Below are 22,511 nucleotides of genomic sequence, written 5' to 3' on the forward strand. Positions count from 1 at the left end.
CCTTTTCAGCCGGGGCCGCCCAGGCGGGCTTTCAACGAGGCCGGGGCGCCGTGGGAGCGCGCTCGGCCCGGGCGGGGGGCGGGGGGCGACCCCGGGGCTGGCCTCCGGCTGCCTCGCCTCCTGGGCCTAGAGTAAGGGCGCGAGAGCGTTCGTTTGGGCATCTGAAAAATGGGTTCGTTCTTCAACACGGTGATGAAATTCACAAGCGGAATGCAATTCACAAACTGAATGCTTAAGAAAGAGCCAGTGAACCCCCCACTGGGATGCAGGTTCTCATCCCGCCCCGGGCCTTTAGGGTGCACCCCTGAGGATTGTAACCCTTTCTGATTCACAACCCTTTGTAAAATGCTGGTAGAAGCTATACCTGTGCTTCCTTCTTCCCCGACAGGAAGGAGAGACCTTCTGTGTCCCGGATGCCTTTCCCAGAAAGATGCACCAAGCGGGGCGAAGAGATAATAACAGCCAGCAGGATGCTGGCCTTGCACGCCCGCCGACCCAGTTTTGATCCGGCATCCCATCTGATCCCCGGAGGACGGCCAGGAGGAATTCCTAAAGGCAGAGCCAGGAGTAACCCCTGAACACAGCCGGTGTGGCCCCAAACCATAAAAAATATAAAATGTACCACAATACATGTCTCCTAAATTCCCCGGGATTCCAGATTAAGAACCATTGTTCTAGCGGAAGAGGTACCTACTAAGTGTTTTAATTAGCTACTTCAATCCGCAAACAGGAATAGGTATAAAAACTCAAGTTATTGTGTCTCTATTTTATAGATGAGGAAGCTGACCTTGGATAGTAGATGGTTTTAAAAAATTAAAAGAAAATAAAAGAAAACTATAAATATTTTTTTAAAGAGTGGAGGGTTAATTGCCACATTATTATGGGGCAGCTACTAGATAACAGATGAGACTGGGATAATTTCTTGACTCTATACAGTCAAAATTCGTGGGGTAAGGGGTGCTCTCAAGTGGTTCTCAGAGTGCCGTGGGTTCCCATGGTGCTTGGCCAACTGGGGAGGCTAGAGGAACTGGTGACGCTGGGGCCCTCCTGTGCCTGGGACTAACCAGGTCTCCTCTGCCAGCTTGGGGGCCTCCAGGGCTGCACCCCAAGGATTCTAACCTGGTCTACTACATGCTAGGCATGTGCCTTTCCCCCTGTATTCTCTCTTCTCTGGTCCCTAGCACCAATAATCTTTACATTTTGTTTTACCTTTTAGATGGATTCTATAACAATAATAAATAAATAACAATAAATCCCGTTGCCCATCGATTTGTTCGAGCGGGCACCAGTAACATCTCTCATTGTGAGAGTTATTGTTACTGTTTTTGGCATATCCTATACGCCACAGGTAACTTGCCAGGCTCTGCCGTGAATAACAATAAATAATAAAAGTAATTGAAGTAGCAATAAAAATGTCACTGAGGACCTGGAGAGATAGTACAGCAGGTAGGGTGCTTGCTTTGCACACTTGCAAACCGGGTTCAATCCCTCGCATCCCCGAGCACCACTAGGAATGATTCCTGAGTGCAGAGCCAGGAGTCACCCCTGACCATTGCTCAATGTGGCCCCAAAACAAACAAAAATATGTTATAGAAGGGCCTGAGAGATTGCACAGAGTTTAAGGAGCATGCCTTGCCTTAGTCAACTCAGGTTCTAATCCCAGCACTGCATACAGAAGTGATCCCTGAGCGCAGAGCCGGGAATTTCTGAGAGCCACCAGGTGGGGCCCCCAAAAAACAAACAAAAAATACTACCGCATGCTGATGGGAAGCCAAATGACTTTTGGTTTTGTTTGTTTGTTTGTTTGTTTTTGGGTCACACCCGGCGATGCACAGGAGTTACTCCTGGCTCATGCACTCAGGAATTACTCCTGGCGGTGCTCAGGGGACCCTATGGGATGCTGGGATTTGAATCCGGGTCTGCCCTACCTGCTGTGCTATTGCTCCACCCCAGCTCATTAACATTTGATCTAACCCTAAAGAACTTTTTTGAGGTGGGGCACATTCTGCAATGCTGGGTTGGGAAGGCACTTTTCCTGGCTCTGTGCTCAAGAGTGATCCTATCTGATGCTTAAGGGACCATATGTGGTGCTGGGGATTCAAACCAGGGTCTGCTGCATGGAAGGCAAGCAACTTACCTACTATCTCTTTGGGCCCAACCTCGAGGAATTTTAACCCGCAAAGAACTAAGGTGTGTTAGAACATAAGTGCCGAACCCGGGCACATATTCAATACTCAGTGAAGGTCAGTTGAACAAACAATTTCTGTAACTATTATCTCCAATCAGCTCTGGTTTTGGAGGAAGATCAATCTGGCAACAGGAAGAAGAATGAATTAGAGAGCAGTGAGTCTTTTCAAAGGGAGATCAGCTTGTGGGTTCTAGTAATAATTATGACTACGGGGAATGAAAGGCTATGGTCATGGAAAGGCGAATGCTCGAAGAAACACTGCAGAAGGAGAGCTGATTGATCTCTCAGGGCGAGAGAAGGAGGAATAGGAAGATGACTTTGGGATCTTAAGACTGGGTGACTGAGAGAGTGATGATACCATTAACTGAGATAGGGAACACAATAAAAGAAACACACTTGGGGGATGATGAGTAGTTTGAAGCTACTATTGTTGCTTCTCTATTTCCAGACTCCAAAGTCAGACCTCACCAACCAGTCTCAACAGGGATCCAACTCAAACGGTAGCTAAGAAAAAACATTCTGGTTTGATTCAGTCAGAGAAAAGTCAGCTATCTATGCACCCACAGGAGCCAAGACTGTATTTTCCTGGACGGGAGAGATAGTACAGTGAGTAAGGTAAGCTTGACTTACATGCAGCTGACCCAGGTTCCATCCCTGACACTCTGTATGTTCCTTTGAGTCCCACCAGCTGTGATACCTGAGTCCAGAGCCAGGAATAGCCCTGAGCACATAGGATGTAAACATAAAATAAAACAAAGCCTGTATTTCCATCCACCCAAGGTGATAGAGCTGTGACAAATATTTGGGGGCGATTGAGCCTGAATCACCATAGCATAAATGAACATAGCATAAGTAGGGGGGGTCATCAGACCCTCTGCTACATAATCTAAAAATTATTTATATGAGCACAGGCTTGGGCATAGTGGGGATGGGGAATGGATCCTTCCCTAAATCTGGGTGGTCTAAGGAGGTTTGCGTCTGTGTCGATACTGTATTAGTGTCTACTTCACAGCCCGTCCCAGTGGTGGCATTCCACCTACAGATTGGATTTAATACCCAGTCACCCAGAGGACTTAGCCTATGTCACAGCATACATTTGCCACACCTCTGTAGAGCCCTGGTTTTTTAAGGTTCTTTCCACCGGAAGCTATGACAAAAGGAAATGTGTGGGTGGGGAAGAGTAGAGGGCTGAGGGCAAAGGTTCCTCACACAATCAACACCCAGAGGACGAAAAGCAAGCGCCATGTTGAAGTCATCACTGCCACTCAGCTCTCTCTTATTCCTGCAACTGCTTCTGCTGGGGGTGGGGCTGAGCACCAAGGACACCCCATCCAGTGGGAATGAAGACATCATAGCTGGTGGGAAACCTGGGACTGGAAGGGTTGGCGAGAAGGGAGGCTGTGGGAAGGGGCCGCTGACAGAAACGTGGACCCTGCCACGGCTTTTCCAATTAGATGGGCAGGATTTAAGAGGATTCTGGGGAGCGTGGGGGAGGTCCCTGGCTTCGTGTAGTTCAGTTCCTTCTTCTGACCATCCGGTCTATTTTCCCTCCCCCATCTCATTTTTCTCCCTAAGCCAGATTACTTCCTGACGGCTCCACCACCCGCTGGCACCCTCAGTGTCTCCACCCTACCCCTCCCAGAGGTTCAGTGTTTTGTGTTCAATCGTGAGTACATGAATTGCACATGGAACAGCAGCTCTGAGACCCAGCCTACCAACCTGACTCTGCACTACGGGTATGAGAAGGGAAGCGGGAAGAGGAAGGGGAATGAATTTGATAGGCTCTGCGGGGACCAAGAAAGAGGGTAGCCAGCATCCCCGGCTTTGCAACTGTTTTCTTGTGGGCTAAATCGGAGGTCAATTCAGATCTGGGGTGACAGCTCTTTAGACCACCAATTGACTTCACTGCCGCTCTTCCTTTTACCTCTTCCCCAGGTTTAATAAACTCCAGGAATGCGGTCATTACCTGTTCTCTGGAGAGATCACTTCGGGCTGCTGGTTTCCCCAAAACAAGATCCAAGCCTACTTCTACTCCACATTTGTTGTGCAGCTCCAGGATGCCTCAGAACCGAGGAGGCAGGCCACAAAGAAGCTGAAACTGCAGAATCTGGGTAACACGGAAAGAGACCTGAAAGCAGAGATATTGTAGGGCGCTTTAGTATACGGATGGGATGGTCTTTTTTGTTTGTTTATTTAATTTTTTTTCATTTGGGGGCTATAGCTGACAGTGCTGGAGTCACGGTTCTGGGCATTGCTCAAGGGGCCATCCGATGCCAAGGATCAAACTTGGGCCTCGAAAACAAAGCATGCAATCAGCACATTGAACTATCTCCCCAGCCCCTGGAGCTGTGTTCTTTAATATAAGAGTATTTGAGAGGGTTTAGAGATAACACAAAGATAAGATGTTCGCCTTGTCTGCAGCTGATCTGGGTTTGATCCCCAACATTGCATACGGCTCCCTGGCACTGCCAGTACTGATCACTGAGCACTGAGCCAGGAGTAAATTCTGAGCACCACCGGGTGTGCCTGCCTCCAAAAAAAACTATATAAAAGTGTACTCGGGGGGCCTGGGGGTATGGTTTAGTGGTAGAACACATGCTAACATGTGGAAACCATGTATTTGATCCCCAGTAGCACTGTCGTCCTGTTGTTCATCGAATTGCTCGAACAGGCACCAGTAACATCTTCATTGTGAGACTTGTTACTGTTTTTGGCAAACGCCCTACCTGCTGTGCTGTTGCTCCAGTCCTTTGTTGTTTTTTTTTTCTTTTTGGATCACACCTGGCGATGCACAGGGGTTACTCCTGGCTCTGCACTCAGGAATTACTCCTGGCGGTGCTCAGGGGACCATATGGGATGCTGGGAATTGAACCCGGGTCGACCGTGTGCAAGGCAAACGCCCTACCCGCTGTGCTATCGCTCCAGCCCCTGCTCCAGTCCTTTGATCCCAGTACCACTAAAAATAAAACTATCCGTAGAAGGGTAATTGAGAAGAAAAGAAGTGAGAGGTAGGGCTGAGGAAAAGTGACGGGATAAGAGATACTACCTTTAGTGGCTGAAGAGATAGTATGGTGAGTGAACGCTTGCCTTGCACATGGCCAGTTCGGGTAGAATTCCTGGCATCCCAAATGGTTCCCTGGGCACTTCCAGGAGCAAATCTTGAGTGCAGAACCAAGAGTTTCCCCTGAGCATCTCTGGGTGTGGCCCCAAAACAAAACAACAACAAAAGAGACATAAACTTCAGGATCATGAAGACTGTTCTAGGTCAGGGAATAACCTTGCATGTAAACATGTACACATTTCTCCAGTGATCCCCTGGGCTCCAGAGAATCTAACACTTCGCAACCTAAGTGAATTCCAGCTAGAATTGACCTGGAATAGCAGCTTGCCGAATAACTGTTTGGAGTACCGAGTACAGTACCGAAGTAATCTGGACCACAGCTGGACGGTAAGTGACTCAGGATATGAATTTAGCAGCTAAGGCCAAACAAGAGAGGGGAAAGGATTCAGTCTGTCAAATAGAACAGCCTGATCCTAAGTTCCTGCTCTTTGTCCATCCTCCACCCTCCATCCTCCTCCAAGTCCTGATCCTATTATACCCAGTGAGTCTTCATTAAGACTTCCTTTCCCCCGGGCTGGAGCGATAGCACTGAGGGTAGGGCGTTTGCCTTGCACGCGGCTGACCCGAGTTCGAGTCCCAGCATCCCACATGGTTCCCTGAGCACTGCCAGGGATAATTTCTGAGTGCAGAGCCAGGAGTGACCCATGTGCATCGCCGGGTGTGACCCAAAAAGCAAAAAAAAAAAAGAAAAAGACTTCCTTTCCCATATTTCCCAGCACCAGACAGGCAAGTATAAACAAAAATAATGCCTTTCTGGGTATCTGGGGTGGAGGCATAAGATTTTAGTACAGGAAGAGAGGATGTTAAGAGAGGATGGAGCTGTGTTCACCAAGGACATCAATGTCAGCATCATTGTAAATGCATTACCTTCACTATAGTAAAAATGAACTAAATGAAAAGAAAGGATGGAGGACCTCAGAAGATAGCATGGAGGTGGAGTAGTAGTTCTTATTCACCCTTCTTTTATATCTTTTATATCTTTTTCCCTATCCTTTACCCCTTTTGTCTCCAAGGAACAATCAGTGGGCCAAAGAAATAGACTCTCTCTGCCTAGTGTGGATGGGCAGAAACTCTACACATTCCGTGTTCAGAGCCGCTATAACCCTCTCTGCGGAAGCTCTCAGCTTTGGAGTGAATGGAGTCATCCAATCAAGTGGGGAAGCAATAATTTAAAGAGTAAGATGGGTCTAGTGCGTGGCCTCTGTATAGAAACCCAGCATTTCAACCTTCCTAGTATCAGTATCATTTGCTCTATCTCCCACCCCTAAGGCCCCCAAACTTGTAGCACATGGCCCTGTTTACTGTTGGACCCTGTCCTCCAGGAAGCAAGATTTTGTAAGGCCTGCTCATAGGGAAGACAGAATGGTTCAGACTTCCCTACAGCATTCCCAAACACCTCTGTGGGGAAGATGACTTTTGCTACAGTGCATTGCTTTGTTTGGGATTGGATGTAAGGCCTGATACATGAGTGGCAGGTGCTCTAAAGCCACACTGAGACCCTAGGAATGTGTAACAAGGGAAAAAATATTTTTTTTTTTGCTTTTTGGGTCACACCTGGCGATTCTCCGGGGTTACTCCTGGCTGTGCACTCAGGAATTACTCCTGGTGGTGCTCAGGGGACCATATGGGATGCTGGGAATTGAACCCAGTTGGCCATGTGCAAGGCAGATGCCCTACCCGTTGTGCTACCACTCCAGCCCCAAAATGTTTTTTTTTTTTTTAGCAGGGTCAGGAACCGAAACCAGTGCCTTACAACACACACAAGGTAAGTGATTACCACTGAGCTATATGCCCAGCCCTGGGGTAGAAAACTGCTTTTGTTACTTGTTATCTCTTTGACCTTGGACACTTTAATACAATCTTTTGTTCCTTTTTCCTCATCTGTGAAATGGAGATCATAATCCCTCCCCACTACACACACAGTTGGTTGGATTAAATATTCAGTCAGTGTTTAGCACCAAGTGGAGAGTCTGTAAATGTTGGCAGTAGTGGGGACGTGACAAATATTTGGTCTATTTTCCTTTCCTCTTTTCAGTAGATAACTTTTCATTGTTTATGTGGGAGACTGTGATTATCCCCCTTGGCTCCATGGCTTTGATTATTGGCCTCATCTGCATATATTGCTGTCTGAAAAGGTGAGACTTGGGCAACCCAGATAAACATGGGAAGTAGCAGTTAGCTGGAAATAGCAGGGGGGGGTAACTAAGGGTCTCTAGGTGTAGAGGGTGGTATCCCCACAGGTGGGTGTGGTGATGGAGGGAAGCTGGAGCACACAGGCTCCCTTCATTCAGTCTGAGAGACCTGACAGAAGGGTAACAAAAGAGCTTAGTCCATGTGTTCTTGCTCCCTTTTCCTCCCCCTCAGGGCCATGCCCCGAATTCCTACCCTCAAGAACCTGGAGGATCTGGTTACCGAATACCATGGGAACTTTTCGGTGAGAACATTGTCATAAGCAGACCATAGTCTGTTCATTGCTGACTGCCTACCAGCAAGGCGAAGTCGGGGTGGGGTAGGAGGGAGGGGCGGGGGGGGGGCCTATACTAAACTGTCAGGATGTGGCCACCAATTTGGGGCTGAGTGACTGGGCAGAGAGAGGCAGAGGACTGATTATACATTGGTTGAGTAAGATGAAATCCGTGGCATGGGGTGGGGGTGGGGGCCAGCGGTCTGTGTGTCCAGTCTGCAATCACATTGGTTGCAGATGTCGGGGGAGCTCCCTTGGCACACAGCCTGGATCTTTTGCTTCCTGCCCTGGTTGACCCCTGACCTGAAGATGTCTGTCTTTAGGCCTGGAGCGGCGTGTCTAAGGGATTGGCAGAGAGTCTGCAGCCAGACTACAGCGAACGGCTCTGCCACGTCAGTGAGATTCCCCCAAAAGGAGGGGCCCTGGTGGAGGTGCCTGGAGGCTCCCCTTGCACCCAACACGGTCCCTACTGGCCCCCCATGTGATACCCTGAAACCTGAAACCTGAGTTCTGAAGTGGACAGAATTAGAGTCCTGTCACCTTAAATTGTACTAACTTCCAACCAGAGTGACTCCAATGCCAGCCTTGCAGCATCACAATTCCCCATCCCACTGCCGCTAATTTTGAACGGTTCCCCCTCATTCATCATTCTCACCTTTGCCCGGTGCCTGCTTCCATCTCCCCTGAGCTAGCCTTCCTCTTCACAGCAGGCCACCCTGCCTCTTTTCGTCTACCTTTCTTACCTTTCTGTTGTTCCAGAATAAATGAGAAATAAAGCTTCTGTTGACAAGGATCAAAAATGTCTGTTTCGGGGGATGGGTGGGAAATATGGGATACGAAAATATGGGAGGTATGGCACTGAGAGCAGGTAACAGGAGTACCAGACTCAGGCTATGGAAGCCACAGCACTTACTATCAATTAACCAGGAAAGAGGACAGTTCCAAAAGCTTTTCTTTAGGTGGCCTGCCCTCCTTTCAGGGTCCTATTTATTTATTTATTTATTTATTTATTTATTTATTTATTTATTTATTTATTTTTTGCTTTTTGGGTTACACCCAGCGATGCTCAGGGGTAACTCCTGGCTCTGTACTCAAGAATTACTCCTGCCAGTGCTCAGGGGACCATATGGGATGCTGGGAATTGAACCCGGGTCTGGCCACGTGCAAGGCAAATGCCCTACCTGCTGTGCTATTGCTCCAGCCCCCCCCCATTTAGAGTTAAATTCCCCCTTTGCCCCCAATCCCAACAAATATTTTACAGTCCATGCCCAAGCTATTCTCTTCTATTACCCCACTTCCTGTCATACGTGTCACTTCTGACCTCATAATCCCTCAGCTGCAGTCAGACCCCTCTCCTTAGCATACTGCTTAGTCACAAGTGTAGTGGTCTCTTGTCTGCTCTTTCTAAGTCATCTAGACCTATGGATTCCACCTGTCTCTCCAACCCTCTATTCAAATGGAGTCATTTTTTCTCTACCCCTAAGTCTCTAGAGTACCCTTTTTAATTATGATTCATCAAGCTTTTTTCTGAGGAGTGGGGTCTCCAGACCATGTTCATCTATATCAAGCATGCAGGTGAGGGGTACAACAGAGATGGAGTCTGTGTGGAGGGTCGCAGAAGTTTGAGGGTAGTGAAGATCATAGGGATCCTGTATTGAGAGAAGGGTCCCATGACTCATCTCATCTCTTCTTAGATAATGAACAGTTTCTGGTCAATATCAATTGCACTATTCTCCAGTTACTGCTGTACACCAGGAAAAAAGTGGGGTTAACCAAAACAGGTGAGGAGTTTGGGGAGGGAACTAATGTCCAGGGGTTAGAGATCCATCTCTACTTCCTACATATTCCCCTTTCTTGGAGATTGGGTCAAACTTAGTGGTGTTTGGTGGATCATTATTCATGTATCATATAGTAACAGAGATCGAACCTGGGTCTCCCATATATGCAACATGAGCTCTGCCCTTTACACTATCTCTCTGGCCCCCAAACTCTCATTCTGGAAAAGAGAATGCTTCTTCAATCCTGATAGTTTCCTTGAACCCACTCTGGATAGGCTGACTGGCCCTTTTGCCTCTGCTCTCTTTACTTGTTTCCACAACTGCCATCTCCCTCTAGACATCATTGATTTGTGTGAAGAAACTGGAACCATGAAGTTGTTTTTCCTGATGAAGACCCCAGGAGAATACGCCACCAAATTCCTAACACCTCGAAACACTTACTTTGTTTGTAAAATTGAGCGTGGAGCACCAGGTAGATGTGTGGGGCATTCCCAAAGATAAAGAGAACCTCAGGAATGATCATGACCTTTGCTCTTAAAATAGGGCACCCTTGGGCCAGTGAGAGAGAGAGTTCATCAGGCTGAGTATATGCTGGATGCTTGGTTCGAAACCTGGAACCACATAAGTTCCCCTGACACCACGAGGAGTGATTTCTAAGCATGGAGCCAGGACAGGCCCTCGAAAATGTACAATGTGGCCCAGTCTCTGAGGCCCAAATAGAATATCCTCAACTTGATTCAAACTGATCATCTTTAGTTAGTCTAACATGACTAACTACCAGTGTGTGTGGGGGGGCAGGCAGGGGAAGAGGGCTAGGGAGATAAGTACAGTGGGCAGGGTGCTTGCCTTGCATGCATCTGACCTGGGTACTATCCCAGATACCCTGAGCACTGCCAGAAATGTTCACTGAGTGCAGAACCAGATGTAAACCCGAGCAACACCGGGTGTGACCCAAAACCCAGAAACCAAATCAAACCAAAAAAAAGACTACTGCCTTAGAGCCAAAGAGATAATAATATCAAATAGTAAGGTTTGATACATGTATTACCTTATTTGATACATGTATTTGATACATTATTTGATACATGTATGTATAGCAGCCTTGCACATGTATTACCTGGGTTCAATCTCTGGCACCATATATGGTTCCCAAAGCCTGTCACAAGTGGCCCCTGAGCACAGAGGCAGGAACAAGCCTTGAATACTTCTGGGTGTGGCCCAAAAGCCCAAACACCAAAAAGCCAAAAAATAAAAAAAGAAAGAAAAACTACTGCTTGGGGCCAGAGTGATATCACAGTGGGTAGGGTGTTTGCCTTGCAAGCATTTGAGTGACTTGGGTTCAATCCCCGGCATCCCATATGATCACCTGACCCATATGGTCGCCAGGAGTAATTCCTGGGTGCAGAGCCAAGAGTAACCCCTGAGCTGGGTGTGACCCAACAAACAAACAAACAAACAAACAAAAATCCCACCAATCTGCTGCTTCTAGGATAATAGGTTAAGTCCACTCATGCCATGTTCCTGACCTAATTCTAGGGAAGATCCAGTGGATAAGAAACAAGATACAATAGTATGAGACAGTGTTGCACATGAGGGTCCTGAAATCTGGGGCTTTGGAAGGGTGGAGACTGGGTGACAGAGACTGGAAAGAGAATACTATTATTGTGTTCCCAGGGACCAGACTTGCTTACTCCTACAGAGCTTTTGTGCCTCTTCTGAAGAACCCAGAACCTGAGCTGTTAGGTAAGGAGCATGAGGGAGGTGAAAACACCATGGAATGTACTATACATAGCTGGACAATTGAATGCCTAAAGTGTGACTGATGCGATTCTGCAGGTGGAATTGCAGGCTCTTAGAAAAAGCAGGTGGGGATCTCGATCCACTTTAAGATGGGGATCTAGGTCCACTTTAAGAAAGTCCACTCCAACTGCGTGCTTGTCACTCACCTGTCCACCCCTCCTCTCAGTTTTCTCACTACACCTCCCTGTCACCTCCCGATTATTTTCATTTTTCCTCTTCAGCCTTTGGAGTCTTGCATCCCAATTCCCATGGGAAAAAAAGCAAAGTTTAAGCCCCTTTTAGATTACTGCAAGGTTGACCTGACTACTCTCGCTGATCTCAGAGCCAATGGGAGGACAGGATGTGTAGGTTAGGTTGTTCTAGTGTTCAGAGGTGGGTGTGTCTGCTTCCTAGACTCCTTGCGCGCGCAATGTGAAATCCTGGAAAGAAGCCGGGTGAAGATGCTGAAAGTCCAAGAGGCCAAAAAGGTCACACCTATGGGATCCTCTTTGAAACGTCCAGTAAGTTTTCCCCAATGTGTCCAGATGTTCTTTAGCACTAGTCAGTTGACAACTGGGGAGGCAGGTGGGGGATGGACTTTTACAAATTCCAGACTCCCTGCCCCGGAACTGCCTCAGAGCTCTGTGCCCTGCTTTTGATCCCAGAGAGTTGAAAGCTTCCTTGTAGGGGCACATTTATTCTACACACTCTCCCTTTGCTTTTCCAGTCAAAACCAGGACGACCAGATGAAGACGGGAGCACAAGAAGGGGCCCACTGTACAAAACCAGAGCAGACTTTTACCGGAGGGATAGACATCGCTGACCTAAGTAACTACGTTACCACAGTAATATTAGTATAAAGTAACTGCAGCTTCGTTTTTGTTCTTGAGTTGTTTTGGGGATGAGGGGGTGCTCCCAAGTGATGTTTAGGATGCCCCGGGGACCCTTAGATCCAGAGATCTTAGCCAATGGGGGCAGTGGTTCAATGTGATGACCCGGGGTTGGCGTGTTGCTCCAACCTTGTGGTGCCCCAGTGGGGATGGTGGGGGTTGTGAGGGTTTATCCAGAGCCTCCAGGGCCACACCGGGAGATGAGAGATAGTCAGGGGAACCATGTGATGCTGGGGATATGATGGGGGGTCAGCCAGAAGCAAGGCATGTGTCTTAACTCTGTATTATTTTTCCTGCCTAAAGTTTAATGTGAGGCTCCTTTTTTTCAAGAAAGACTCCTTTTCCCATCAGCTGCATCACGGTGTAAGTGTGCCTCAGGCCCCATGGAGGCCCTGAAGAGGGGAGGAAGGTCAGCGGAGAGCTCTGGGGCATGGGTGAGGGTGAGGACAGACTGTGAGGTCCACAACACAATGAGTCTTTGTGGTCGAGTGGGCGGTGGGGGCTTCTTCAATCAGACTACCTCCCCTTGGGAAGCCTATTCCAGCCCGCCTACTTCTGCTGGAGTGAGGGGATCAGATTGGCCTCCCTGGCCAGCCACCCAAATTCCCCACCCCCACTTCTGTGCTTCCGGGCGGCCCCCCTCCCTTCCCCTGCCCAAACGGGGGGGGGGGAGGCAGCAGAAACCAGAGCTGGTTATAGACATTTATTGAATTTATTCATTTATTGATTTGACACACTTCCCCACTCAAATATAGCACGTGACAAACTGGGTAGGCCAGGCGCTGACACAGGAAATGATGGGAACCCACAGCAGGGATGGGGGAGGGGACAATGCAAACAGGCGGCTCAGGAGGAGGAGGGGCTGCTTCGGGGGGCTGGTGTGGGGGAAGAGGGAGCCCCCTATGGCCTCCCTGGCAGGTGCTAGTAAACCTGATCCACATTCCTCTCCATCGAGACTCATTTCCCAGACCATTGGCCAAACTCCCCCTTCTCTGTCCCTCCCCTCCCCTCCCGTCCCCACACAGATGCTTCCACATAACCCCTGCAGTCAGGCGAGGGGAAGAAGGGCAGGGACAGCTGTCAGGGGCCTTGAACAGGGAGGTCTCTGTGCCCAACTTCACCGCCCTAAATCTTTCCCTCCTTCCAGTCTCTCCCCCTCCCGCCCCCTTCCCCTGGCCACAGACTAATCCCGAGCCTCCAGAGCAATTCTCCCACCTTAGTCCTAATCCACGGTGATAGGGCCACAGGGGAGTGTGGCCACAACCCCCCTGCCACCGCCACACGCTCCCAGGCACAACCTGACAGAATAAGGGGATCTAGCTTAGTTTTTCTTTTCCTTCAGGAAATCGGGAGCTAGGGCTTCACGGACTATGTGGAGAAGTCGGGACTGCATTTTGGTCATTCTGGTCCCGCCAGGAACTCTGCTAGTTCAGCTCTGCTCCCATGGCAGCTTTCCTGGGTCCCTCCCTGTCTTATGGAGTTGCCTCCTCTTCATCTCCCACCCCCCGCCTGTGTTTTCCTAAGTATTGTCTGTAGTGTTTGCTTCATATCACTGACATATAGCCTTTAGAAAGAAAAGACTTGCTCCATCACTAGCACCTTGCCACTGTTCAAAGTTTCTAATATTTGTGTTTATACTTCCTTAAAGGTTTAGAAAAGAGTCTTTCTATTCTCTTCAGCCTTCCAAGGGTGGTTTGGCCTGATGAGCCACTCCAGTGCCCAGACCTTGGCCCTTCCAGATACCCACTACCCTCCCCTGCCCCCATACATAAACTCCACTGGCCTAAAGGGCCACTGCAAAAAACAAAAACAAAGACAAAAAAACAAAACAAAAGTCCCAGGTTCCATCTAGCCTGGACCAACTCAGATAAGACTACAAAATATCCTGCCCCCAAAGGCAGAGGTAAGGCCACTGGTGACTTCACATTTCCAACAGCACAGCCCACCCACATTACAAGGCAAGACCTAGGGGGTGGGAATGGGGGAAGCCAAGGATGACTCCCAAGAGGGGACCTTACCCCCTAATTGGCACAGTGAGAATAAACCTGCTCCCTTTCTCCCATCCCTTTCCCTCCCCCCACCCCAGCGTGCCCGCGTGGGGCAGCTTTTTGTTGATCATTTGTTTCTTCAACACCCGTGTGAGCAGACCCCACCCTAGCGCTAAAGAAGGGGCCCGAGTTCCCGGGGTGGAGTCAAGGGTAAAGAGTGGCTATGGGTACGCCTGGCTCCACCTCTGAAGCAGGGGGGGAAAGCTTTCAGCCACGGTTCAGGGATCTGTGGGAAGAAGAACAGAGAGCAAGGTAAGAGGGTCTTGGGGCTGGGGGCCGTGGAGTCTGGAGATCCCATCTGGCCACGACGCCACTCCAGTCGGACCACCTCCCTCCAAGTCCCCCAGGAGGAGCGCGCCAAGGACTCACACATCCCGCCCCCTCCTGTTCTCCGCCTCCCCTGGGCTCAGATCCTGGCACGAGTGGGAGGGCTGAAAGGCATAGGGGTTGCACACGTGACCCTGCTGGGGCAGGCAGGGGTACGGGGGGCTGGGCAAGAGCAGTGTACCTACCTGGCTCAAAGTTGAAGTCCAGTCCCTCGTCGCCATCCATGAGATCGCTGATGATGTTATCCATGTCGCACTCCAGGTTCTCCATGTACATGTCGAGATCCAGATCCTGAGGCATTCGATCTTGGCTTGGAGCTTCAGCGGGAGGGATGAGCATAGGCGCTACCAGGGCCTTAGGGATGGGAGGAGCAACCCCCATCACGGGAGGGGGCGCTACGAGAGAAAGGCTGGGGACCAGACTGCTGGGGCCCGGGGCCTCGAGGGGCTTGGGGCCGAGGCCGACGCCAGCAACCAGCTTGCTGGACGAAGGAATCCCCCCCAGCAACAGAAGTGTCGGCGCCTGGGACAGAATGGGATCCACCTGCGTCATCAGGACATCAGCAGGAGGGGGCGGCTTATCGGCAGCGAGCAGGGTCTCCAGAGACTGAGTGCTCGAGAAACACCCTTCTGCTGCACCCAGGGGCCCCTCTGCTGGGCTGAAGAGGGAGGTGCTGTAGGTGTGTAAAGGGCCCGCCACCCCTGCGTGCTGCAGAGAGAAGCCAGAGAGACTGCTCTGAGAAAGCAGGGAGTGGGGGGATGTGAGATTGAGCCCATCTAACAGCTCCAGATCTTCACTCAGGGTGGGGGGGACCCCCCCTGGGTAGCTGCTGACTGAGGCGGACATTTCCTCCTCCGCCAGCACCTCAGACTCGGGCCTCATGGGGGAGAGCCGAGTGCTGACGGTGCTGGCATTGGAACTGCTTCGTGGACGGAAGGCGGTCCACACATCGGCTTCCTCGCGGTTTCGGGAGCACGGGCTGCCTGCCCACTTGGCGAAGTGGCCCACTGGGCTGGTTGGCGTGGCGCCGTCAGGTGGAGTGGGCAGCACGGCTGGCTTCTTCTTGGGGGCCTTGCTGCGCCCCCCCCGGAGCAGCTTGCTGCTGTTATCCATGGAGGCTGCCCGGCGGCGGGGTGCCTTGCCGCTCTTGCCTCCCTCAGGGTTCAGCATCCACCAGGAGCTCTTGCCGGTGGCTTCATTGTGAACCTTGATGAACTTGCTGTGCAGGGACAGGTTGTGGCGGATCGAGTTCTGGGGGGGGGGGAAGCAGAGGGGGTAGGAAAGGGGCATGAGGTGCTAGTAAAGGGAGGTCAGGAGCCGGTCAGCATGCAGTCCAAAAGGCTACTGGGACACAGCAGGGGATTCCTTGAGCCTCAAAACTGGTTAAGTTGGGGCTGGAGCGATAGCACAGCGGGGAGGGCGTTTGCCTTGCACTCGGCTGACCCGGGTTCGCTTCCCAGCATCCCATAAGGATGCCCTGAGCACCGCCAGGAGTGATTCCTGAGCACAGAACCAGGAGCAACCCCTGTGCATCGCTGGGTGTGACCCAAAAAGCAAAAAAAAAAAAACCCGAAGAAAAAACTGGTTAAGTCCCTGGCGCGGAAGGTGGGGGCAAAGAAAGGCGGAAGGGGGCATAGGACCCTCTGGGAAGTTCCCACCTGGAGACAAACTGCTCAGCCTCGGCTCCAGACTATGGGGGTGACTCTCCAGTGCAGAGGGTGTTGTTTCTCCCACCTGGGACTGCTGGGTGTGGGGAAGATGCACTTCTCGGTCGGCAGGGACAACTCCCAGGTGGGAAAGAGCATGCCACAGCTCCAGCTCCACCCCTTTCCTCGACACAGGTTTGGGTGGAGTTTTCAGATCAGTGGCTTCACACCACCCCAAGTCTCACCAACCCCATCCCGAGAGTCAGAGCCAGTTCTCCAAACAGGCAGAGCGGCGGGAAGCTCAACAGGGCGAGTGTTCTACCCTCCCCCCTCCCCCGCCGGACTTGAAGATTCATTTCCTTCGAGTTCTTCCCATTCCTGGTCACTCATGCTCAACTACACTGGGACCAGGCTTCCATGCCGTGCCGTGTGGAACAGATACACAGGGTACATTCCGCCCCATGGCCTTCCCTAATGCGGAAAGGGTCATCTGTTTCTAAAGCCTGCCAGCTTAGCAAAGACCAACTTACCACGTCCCCTCTCTTTAAGAAACGGTAGCTTGCCTTATGCAGCCTAATTTCTTGTAAAGTGCTTTTTCATCCGTTCCCCACAACTGTACCCAGTCTGTATCGTGGAGTTTGCAGTGTTTCAATGGGCATCCTCAGAGGATGTGCCAACGACCCAGACAGCGTTGGAACAATCCCCAACACGGTCGCTGCAGAAGGCCAGTAAGTACATACTCAACCTCCAAGCACATAATCAATATAACTCCAAGCACATAATCAATATTTGTTTTCTGATGGCTGGGTGATCCTCAGATAGAGAGTTCCCTTCAAAAGTCAGTCATTCCTCCTCATTTTTTTTGTGGTGCCCATGGTTGCAGCAGTGGCATTTCTAGGCTCAAACAGCCCAGCTGCTGCTGGGAGTACATTCAGCACCTATGAGACACCAGGGATTTGAACTCATGACCAAACGCTGACAAGGTAGCGTGCTCTAAGCCGGAGTGCTCACTTTGTAATCCCTTGTGTACTGTGGATGTTCAAAGCTTTGTGTATCCCCTAGTTGCTGATATTTTGCCTCCTGAGCCCCCAGAGCAGCTTAGTTTTACTAGTTTCCCTAGTAAAAATACCATCCTCATGTATTTCTTCCCCTTCACCCCCAACCTCCCTTCTCTTTTCTACATCCTTTCCCCTACTTCTCAGGAATTTGTGCACAAGATCTCTAACCTTAGGGGCATTTGACCTCCCACATGGAACTCTTCGGTGTTTAGGGAGGAGCCCAGGAGTGCTTGCAGCAACTAGGAAGCTGAAGTTATGGACAGTCAGAAAGCACTTGATATGTTTCTGACGGGAGCTGCAGATAAGGAGACCCGTTCCCCGGGTAAAGATGCTGGAGTGGCTTTTAGTTCCAGGACTCTCTAGCCAAAGAGCTCCTGGTCTCTCTGGCAACCTTCAGTAATGGCACTTCAACTGCTCTGGCTGCAGTGCTATTTCTGATTTCTGCAGGGAATCATACTTGTTTATCTGACCAGGGCTTTTAGGAATCGAAGATCACAATGATTTGTGACACCTTCCTCTGCCCCCTTTCTATGCTTTAACTCTGGATTTCCTGAGAAGGTGCACTGCTCTCCCCACTTCTTATCACCCATGGGGCACATTCCTTCATCTCTTCTTCATCTCTTCTTCAGGCCTCAGTATAGGAATAGCTTCCTCTCTGGCAAGGCCAGGGTGTCTAGAAATCCCTAACTCTTACCTGTTAGACGGGGGCAGAGGTGACCGCTAACTGCTCCCCAAGCCACTGAGATTGAGATTTCTTGTTCTAAGTGAGTGCCGCCCCCTGGTGGGGTGGGAGTAACCTTGGCAACTCACCAGGAAAGCCAGTGCAGGCATGAGGCTCCCCGCCCCCTTCCCCCAATAGAGAGTGAAGGGGCTTGGAGGCCCCAGGGAAGAGAATCTAGTGGCACGATTAGCAGGACGGACATGTGATTTATAATCAGACCCCAGTTCAAGTCTGCATTCCACCATTTTCTACCCCAAAGTTTCAGAATATGTAAAAACGAGGAACCTCAGAATTTCTGTGAAGATGAATAGAATAAAAGCTGAAATGACTTTGTAAACTAAATCACCCAATTAGGGCTCACATGGCTTAAATCCCAGGCACTGCACCCCTCCACCTCAAAACAAACAACCCCTCCCCCCAAAGAATCAAGTAGCGGGGCTGGAGACCTAGCGTTAGTGGTAAAGGTGCTTGCCTTGCACGCAGACTACCAGGGTTAAATCTCCAGCACCCCATAGGGTTCCTTAGGCCCCTCTAGGAGTGATCTCTAAGCACAGAGCCAGGCATAGTCCCTGAGCACCATGGGGTCTGGACTCAAAACAACAATCAAAAAGTCTAAGGAGGGATTACACTCCCAGTGTTACTAACAGCTCACAGTTATTGCTTCTATCCTGGAAAAATGAACCTAAGGGAAAAGAAAAACAGCTGTGTAGGCCGGGTCCAAGGAGAGGAGCTCTTTCTGAACTAAGACTGTGGTGTGGCAGTCTACCCAGAAATAGTGCCAAGGGTCTCAGTCAGCTGTCCTGTTTTTTGTTCTGCCCAACCCATAGGGCTACTGAATTTCTGATTTCTTGCTCTCTAATGTCCAGCAGAAGATTCTCTGCTCAGTCCACCCTCCTTATTTCCTTGTATGCTGATCTTACTACTTCCTAGGAGCTGAGACCTCAATACGGGTTGAAGAACCTGAATTTTGTGACTAGAGCTCTAAATTTCTTTGTTGTTTTTGTTTGTTTTTTTTTCTCCCCCCAGTGCTGGGATATGAATCCAAGTCTTGTGCATACAGGGCTTTACCTCTGAGCCACATTCCAGGCCTTACAACCCTGTATTTCTCAGGACAAATTTTCAGAGCATCCTTCAAGATTATTTTCTCAATTTCTTTACGAAAAGTAAATTAGCACCCCACCCAATGTGCTCTAAATTCTGAGCCCTATCTCTCTGTTTTTCATGCCTGATATTTTTGTCAGCAGTACCTAAAATTGTTTTCCTTAATCTTTGATGGCCCCTTTCACTGGAGAATGTGGTGGCATTATAAATGAAACCGAGGCAGGTAGCAGCTCACAGCTCCTTTTTCTTGGTAGATCAGTTACCTTAATATATAGATATCACTTTTCTTATTCTGTTTTGGGGTCACACCCTGCAGAACGCTCGTGGTCGAGGGGGGTCGGTCCGTTGCATCAGACAATGCAGTGCTGGTGATCAAACCTGGCCTCCCATATGCAACGCATGCACTCCAGCCCCTTCGACGATTTCCCCAGGCCTGACGATCACTGTTTCAAGAACCTTTTTGCCCCTCCATTCCCTCTTCCTAGGGAGTGAGCAGCTCTACACAGTACCTTTACACTGAGGTTTTGGGAGACAAGCAGGGAATTCAAGCAATCCCACAGGAATGGGAGAAAAGGTGTTGGGGTAGGAGGTGGGGAAGGTAGGGAGGCTCGGTTCACGTGGGGAATCCACACAGTTCCTGCTGTACATAGGATAAAGACTTCTCTGTAGGAATAAGTGTTTGGGGCAGTCCAAGCCAAAGTGCTGGGAGTATTTAGCAGGGAGCAGAGAATTCAATTTTCTCCAGGGCAAGGACAGTGTCTTATTCATCTGTGATCCTCCAGCATCAAGCCCTGAGCATGGCCTAAGTAAATGTTTGTGTAATTGACTATGGAAGGTGGATTTCTGGGGTGGGGATGAAAAGGGGGCCCCAGATTGGAACTCAGAAGGGGGGGGGTCAGGGGCAGATGGTGCTGGGGCAGAGGTAAGGGGGGGATCATAGTTACCTTCCATCCTGCCGAGCTGTTGCTGTCACCCTTGTCCTTGAAGTAGGGCACTGTGCGGACCATCCACTCATAGATCTGGGCGAGTGTCAGCCGCTTCTCCGGGGCGCTTTCAATGGCCTGGCTGATGAGTTCTGCGTATGACTGATTTCCCCAGGCATTCCGGCGGGAGCCTCCCTTCCGAGGACCTGTTACAGCCCCCAGGATCCCGGTCTGGGGGCCCCCTGCCGGCTCTGGGAGCCGGGAGGGCAACAGGATCGGCTCTGCACGCCCCTCCGGGTGTACCTTCTCGCCCAGACCAGGCTCCACCTCGGGTGGCCCCGACGGCTCTGGAGCGAGCTCTGGCCGGGGAAGGGGCCAGGTGCAGGAGCGGGGACGGCTCTGGGGTTCGAAGTCAGAATCGAGGTCTATGATCGCAGCAGCCCCTGTGGCTGAATTCTCATTCCCTGGATCCATACGTGGAGTTGGACCTGTGCAGCTCAGCGTTCAGAGGAGCCTGCCACAGTCCCTCACGATGCCTCCCCCCAGGGGGGAAGCACCGAGGGCCAGGAGGCACATTCCTGCCAGTCTTCAGAAGTCGCGAACTCCCCCCCCCTCGCCCCGGGACGCGAGCCCCAAAGCGGTGCCTGCCACACAGTTCTCAAGCTCCTCGCCTCCACTACAGCCTGCAGCCCCAGAGCTCTTTCGGAGGCACCACCTGTAACCTCCGCCTCGCGCAGACACTTTGCCTCTGATTTCGCACTAGGCTTCCTGCTCTTTTAAACCCCAGGCATGGTATCCCCTCATACATTGCGCTCCCATCACCGACCGTCTCTTAGCTGCAGTTCCCTCCCCCTTTTAAGTTGCTGCCCCCCGACACTCCTCCCAAATTTCCTCCACCCGTATCTCTGCCCTCCCCCACGCTCCGCTCCCCAGCGTCACTCGCCCCTCCCCTGGCTCCCCCTCCCCCCGCCTCCTCTCTTCCTCCCACTCTTAAGGGGGGGGGTCTACGTCCCCGAGACCCCAGCCTCTCTTGTTCCTGTGCCGATTCCCCAATCAAACCCCCCCACCCCCCGCCCCCCGGATTTCCCTTTTGTTTTGCTCCAAGCAGCAGCCCCCGCCTGACGTCTCTGTTTACCACTCGCTGGGGCAGCCATCTGCGCACGCGCCTGGAGAGCCAGTTGGGAAACCGAGTTCCTCGGCCGTGCCACCCTGCTCGGGCCTGAGGACTACATTTCCCGTCCTGCTCCGCGGCCAGGCTTTGATAAGGAGGGCTGGGGAGCAGCGTGGCAGGATATGGGGAGGTGGAACTGTGATTAGCCGAGGTCGTCGCGGACTTTTTCTTCCCCAAAATCGTTGTTTCCCTCTCTTCTTCCCTTCTCCCCCACTCCCCTGCGATTCGGGGTCGCCTCGCTGACCGTGTTGCAAACTGCTGGGCATTTCCTTCCTTGAATTAAGAGAAGGAGAAAGGGCAAAAAGTGGTCTCTGGCAGAAGCATAAATAAAAAGCAGCAAAGAACTGCAAAAGAAGCAGCAGAGCAAAGAACTGCAAAAGAAGCAGCAGAGCAAAGAACTGAACAAGAAGCAGCAGAGCAGAGACCTGCCTAGAAAGGAGGTTGTTTCCCCGTTGGGGAGCTGGTTGAAGAGATTACACAAGGCTAGCTGGAGATAGCGTCTTCCCCAGGCCCCTCAGACCCCGTCATTGCATTTCACAATGACCGCGCCGGAGCTGACCAAACAGTTTTGGTCACTGGTTCTGGCCTCCCCTTAAATATTGATATTCTCCAGGTCCTCATAGTCCCAAGTTTAACTTCTCGAATTCAACAGATTCCAAGTTGAACTCTATTTCTGCACCTATGTCCTTATGTTCTGGCTACCCTTAAACTGCGCTGATTGCTTTATATACATTCGTTCATTTATTACTCAAATCAATCCTGTAAGTAAATACTTCTATTGTTATAGTCTTCAGAGGCTTCCAAACCTTTCAGGTCTTTTTCAAAAAAATATTGCTCAGCAACCTACTGGAAATCCATCTTCCCAAAGCAAAAAAACAGGAACACTCTCCTGCCCCCAAATTGTACCCAAGGCTACTACCACTTACCTAGATTGTGCCAGGGGCCTGGAGGAGTCGTCCAGATGAAGACCCTAACACTTAAGGTCATAGAGCCGGGAGAACAATAATCTTTCTTATTTACATGTGATCATACAAATGTAAATGTAAATGTAAGTTATACAAATTTAACTGTAAATATAGGGCTGGAGTGATAGCACAGCGGGTAGAGTGTTTGCCTTGCATGCCGATGACGAGGGTTTGATTCCTCTATCCCTCTCGGAGAGCCCGGCAAGCTAATGAGAGTATCCTGCCCACAAGCCAGAGCCTGGCAAGCTACCTGTGGTGTGATATGCCAAAAACAGTAACAAGTCTCACAATGGAGATGTTACTGGTGCCCAGTAACAATGCTACAGTGCGA

At 50.6% G+C, this 22,511-nt stretch overlaps 3 protein-coding genes across 3 annotated transcripts; 2 read left to right on the forward strand and 1 right to left on the reverse strand.

Annotated features, from left to right (window-relative positions):
- The first annotated feature begins 3,422 nt into the window (after positions 1-3,422).
- On the forward strand, positions 3,423-8,498 carry IL2RG (interleukin 2 receptor subunit gamma). The gene is made up of 9 exons (XM_055121928.1): positions 3,423-3,546; positions 3,768-3,924; positions 4,124-4,299; positions 5,497-5,636; positions 6,323-6,485; positions 7,033-7,074; positions 7,345-7,444; positions 7,674-7,743; positions 8,097-8,498. Exons 1-9 carry the CDS (start codon positions 3,432-3,434, stop codon positions 8,256-8,258), a joined length of 1,125 nt encoding a protein of 374 aa, XP_054977903.1. The 5' UTR covers positions 3,423-3,431; the 3' UTR covers positions 8,259-8,498.
- Positions 8,499-9,323: 825 nt separating this feature from the next.
- On the forward strand, positions 9,324-12,153 carry CXHXorf65 (chromosome X CXorf65 homolog). The gene is made up of 6 exons (XM_055119946.1): positions 9,324-9,348; positions 9,468-9,554; positions 9,889-10,023; positions 11,226-11,294; positions 11,745-11,851; positions 12,058-12,153. Exons 1-6 carry the CDS (start codon positions 9,324-9,326, stop codon positions 12,151-12,153), a joined length of 519 nt encoding a protein of 172 aa, XP_054975921.1.
- A 755-nt stretch (positions 12,154-12,908) lies between these two features.
- On the reverse strand, positions 12,909-20,960 carry FOXO4 (forkhead box O4). Its single transcript, XM_004621539.2, has 3 exons — positions 20,066-20,960; positions 14,781-15,846; positions 12,909-14,494 (listed from the first exon to the last, which is right to left on the reverse strand). Exons 1-3 carry the CDS (start codon positions 20,516-20,518, stop codon positions 14,487-14,489), a joined length of 1,527 nt encoding a protein of 508 aa, XP_004621596.1. The 5' UTR covers positions 20,519-20,960; the 3' UTR covers positions 12,909-14,486.
- Positions 20,961-22,511: the final 1,551 nt, after the last annotated feature.

This window comes from Sorex araneus, chromosome X (assembly GCF_027595985.1).
Source record: "Sorex araneus isolate mSorAra2 chromosome X, mSorAra2.pri, whole genome shotgun sequence".
Taxonomy (NCBI): domain Eukaryota; kingdom Metazoa; phylum Chordata; class Mammalia; order Eulipotyphla; family Soricidae; genus Sorex; species Sorex araneus.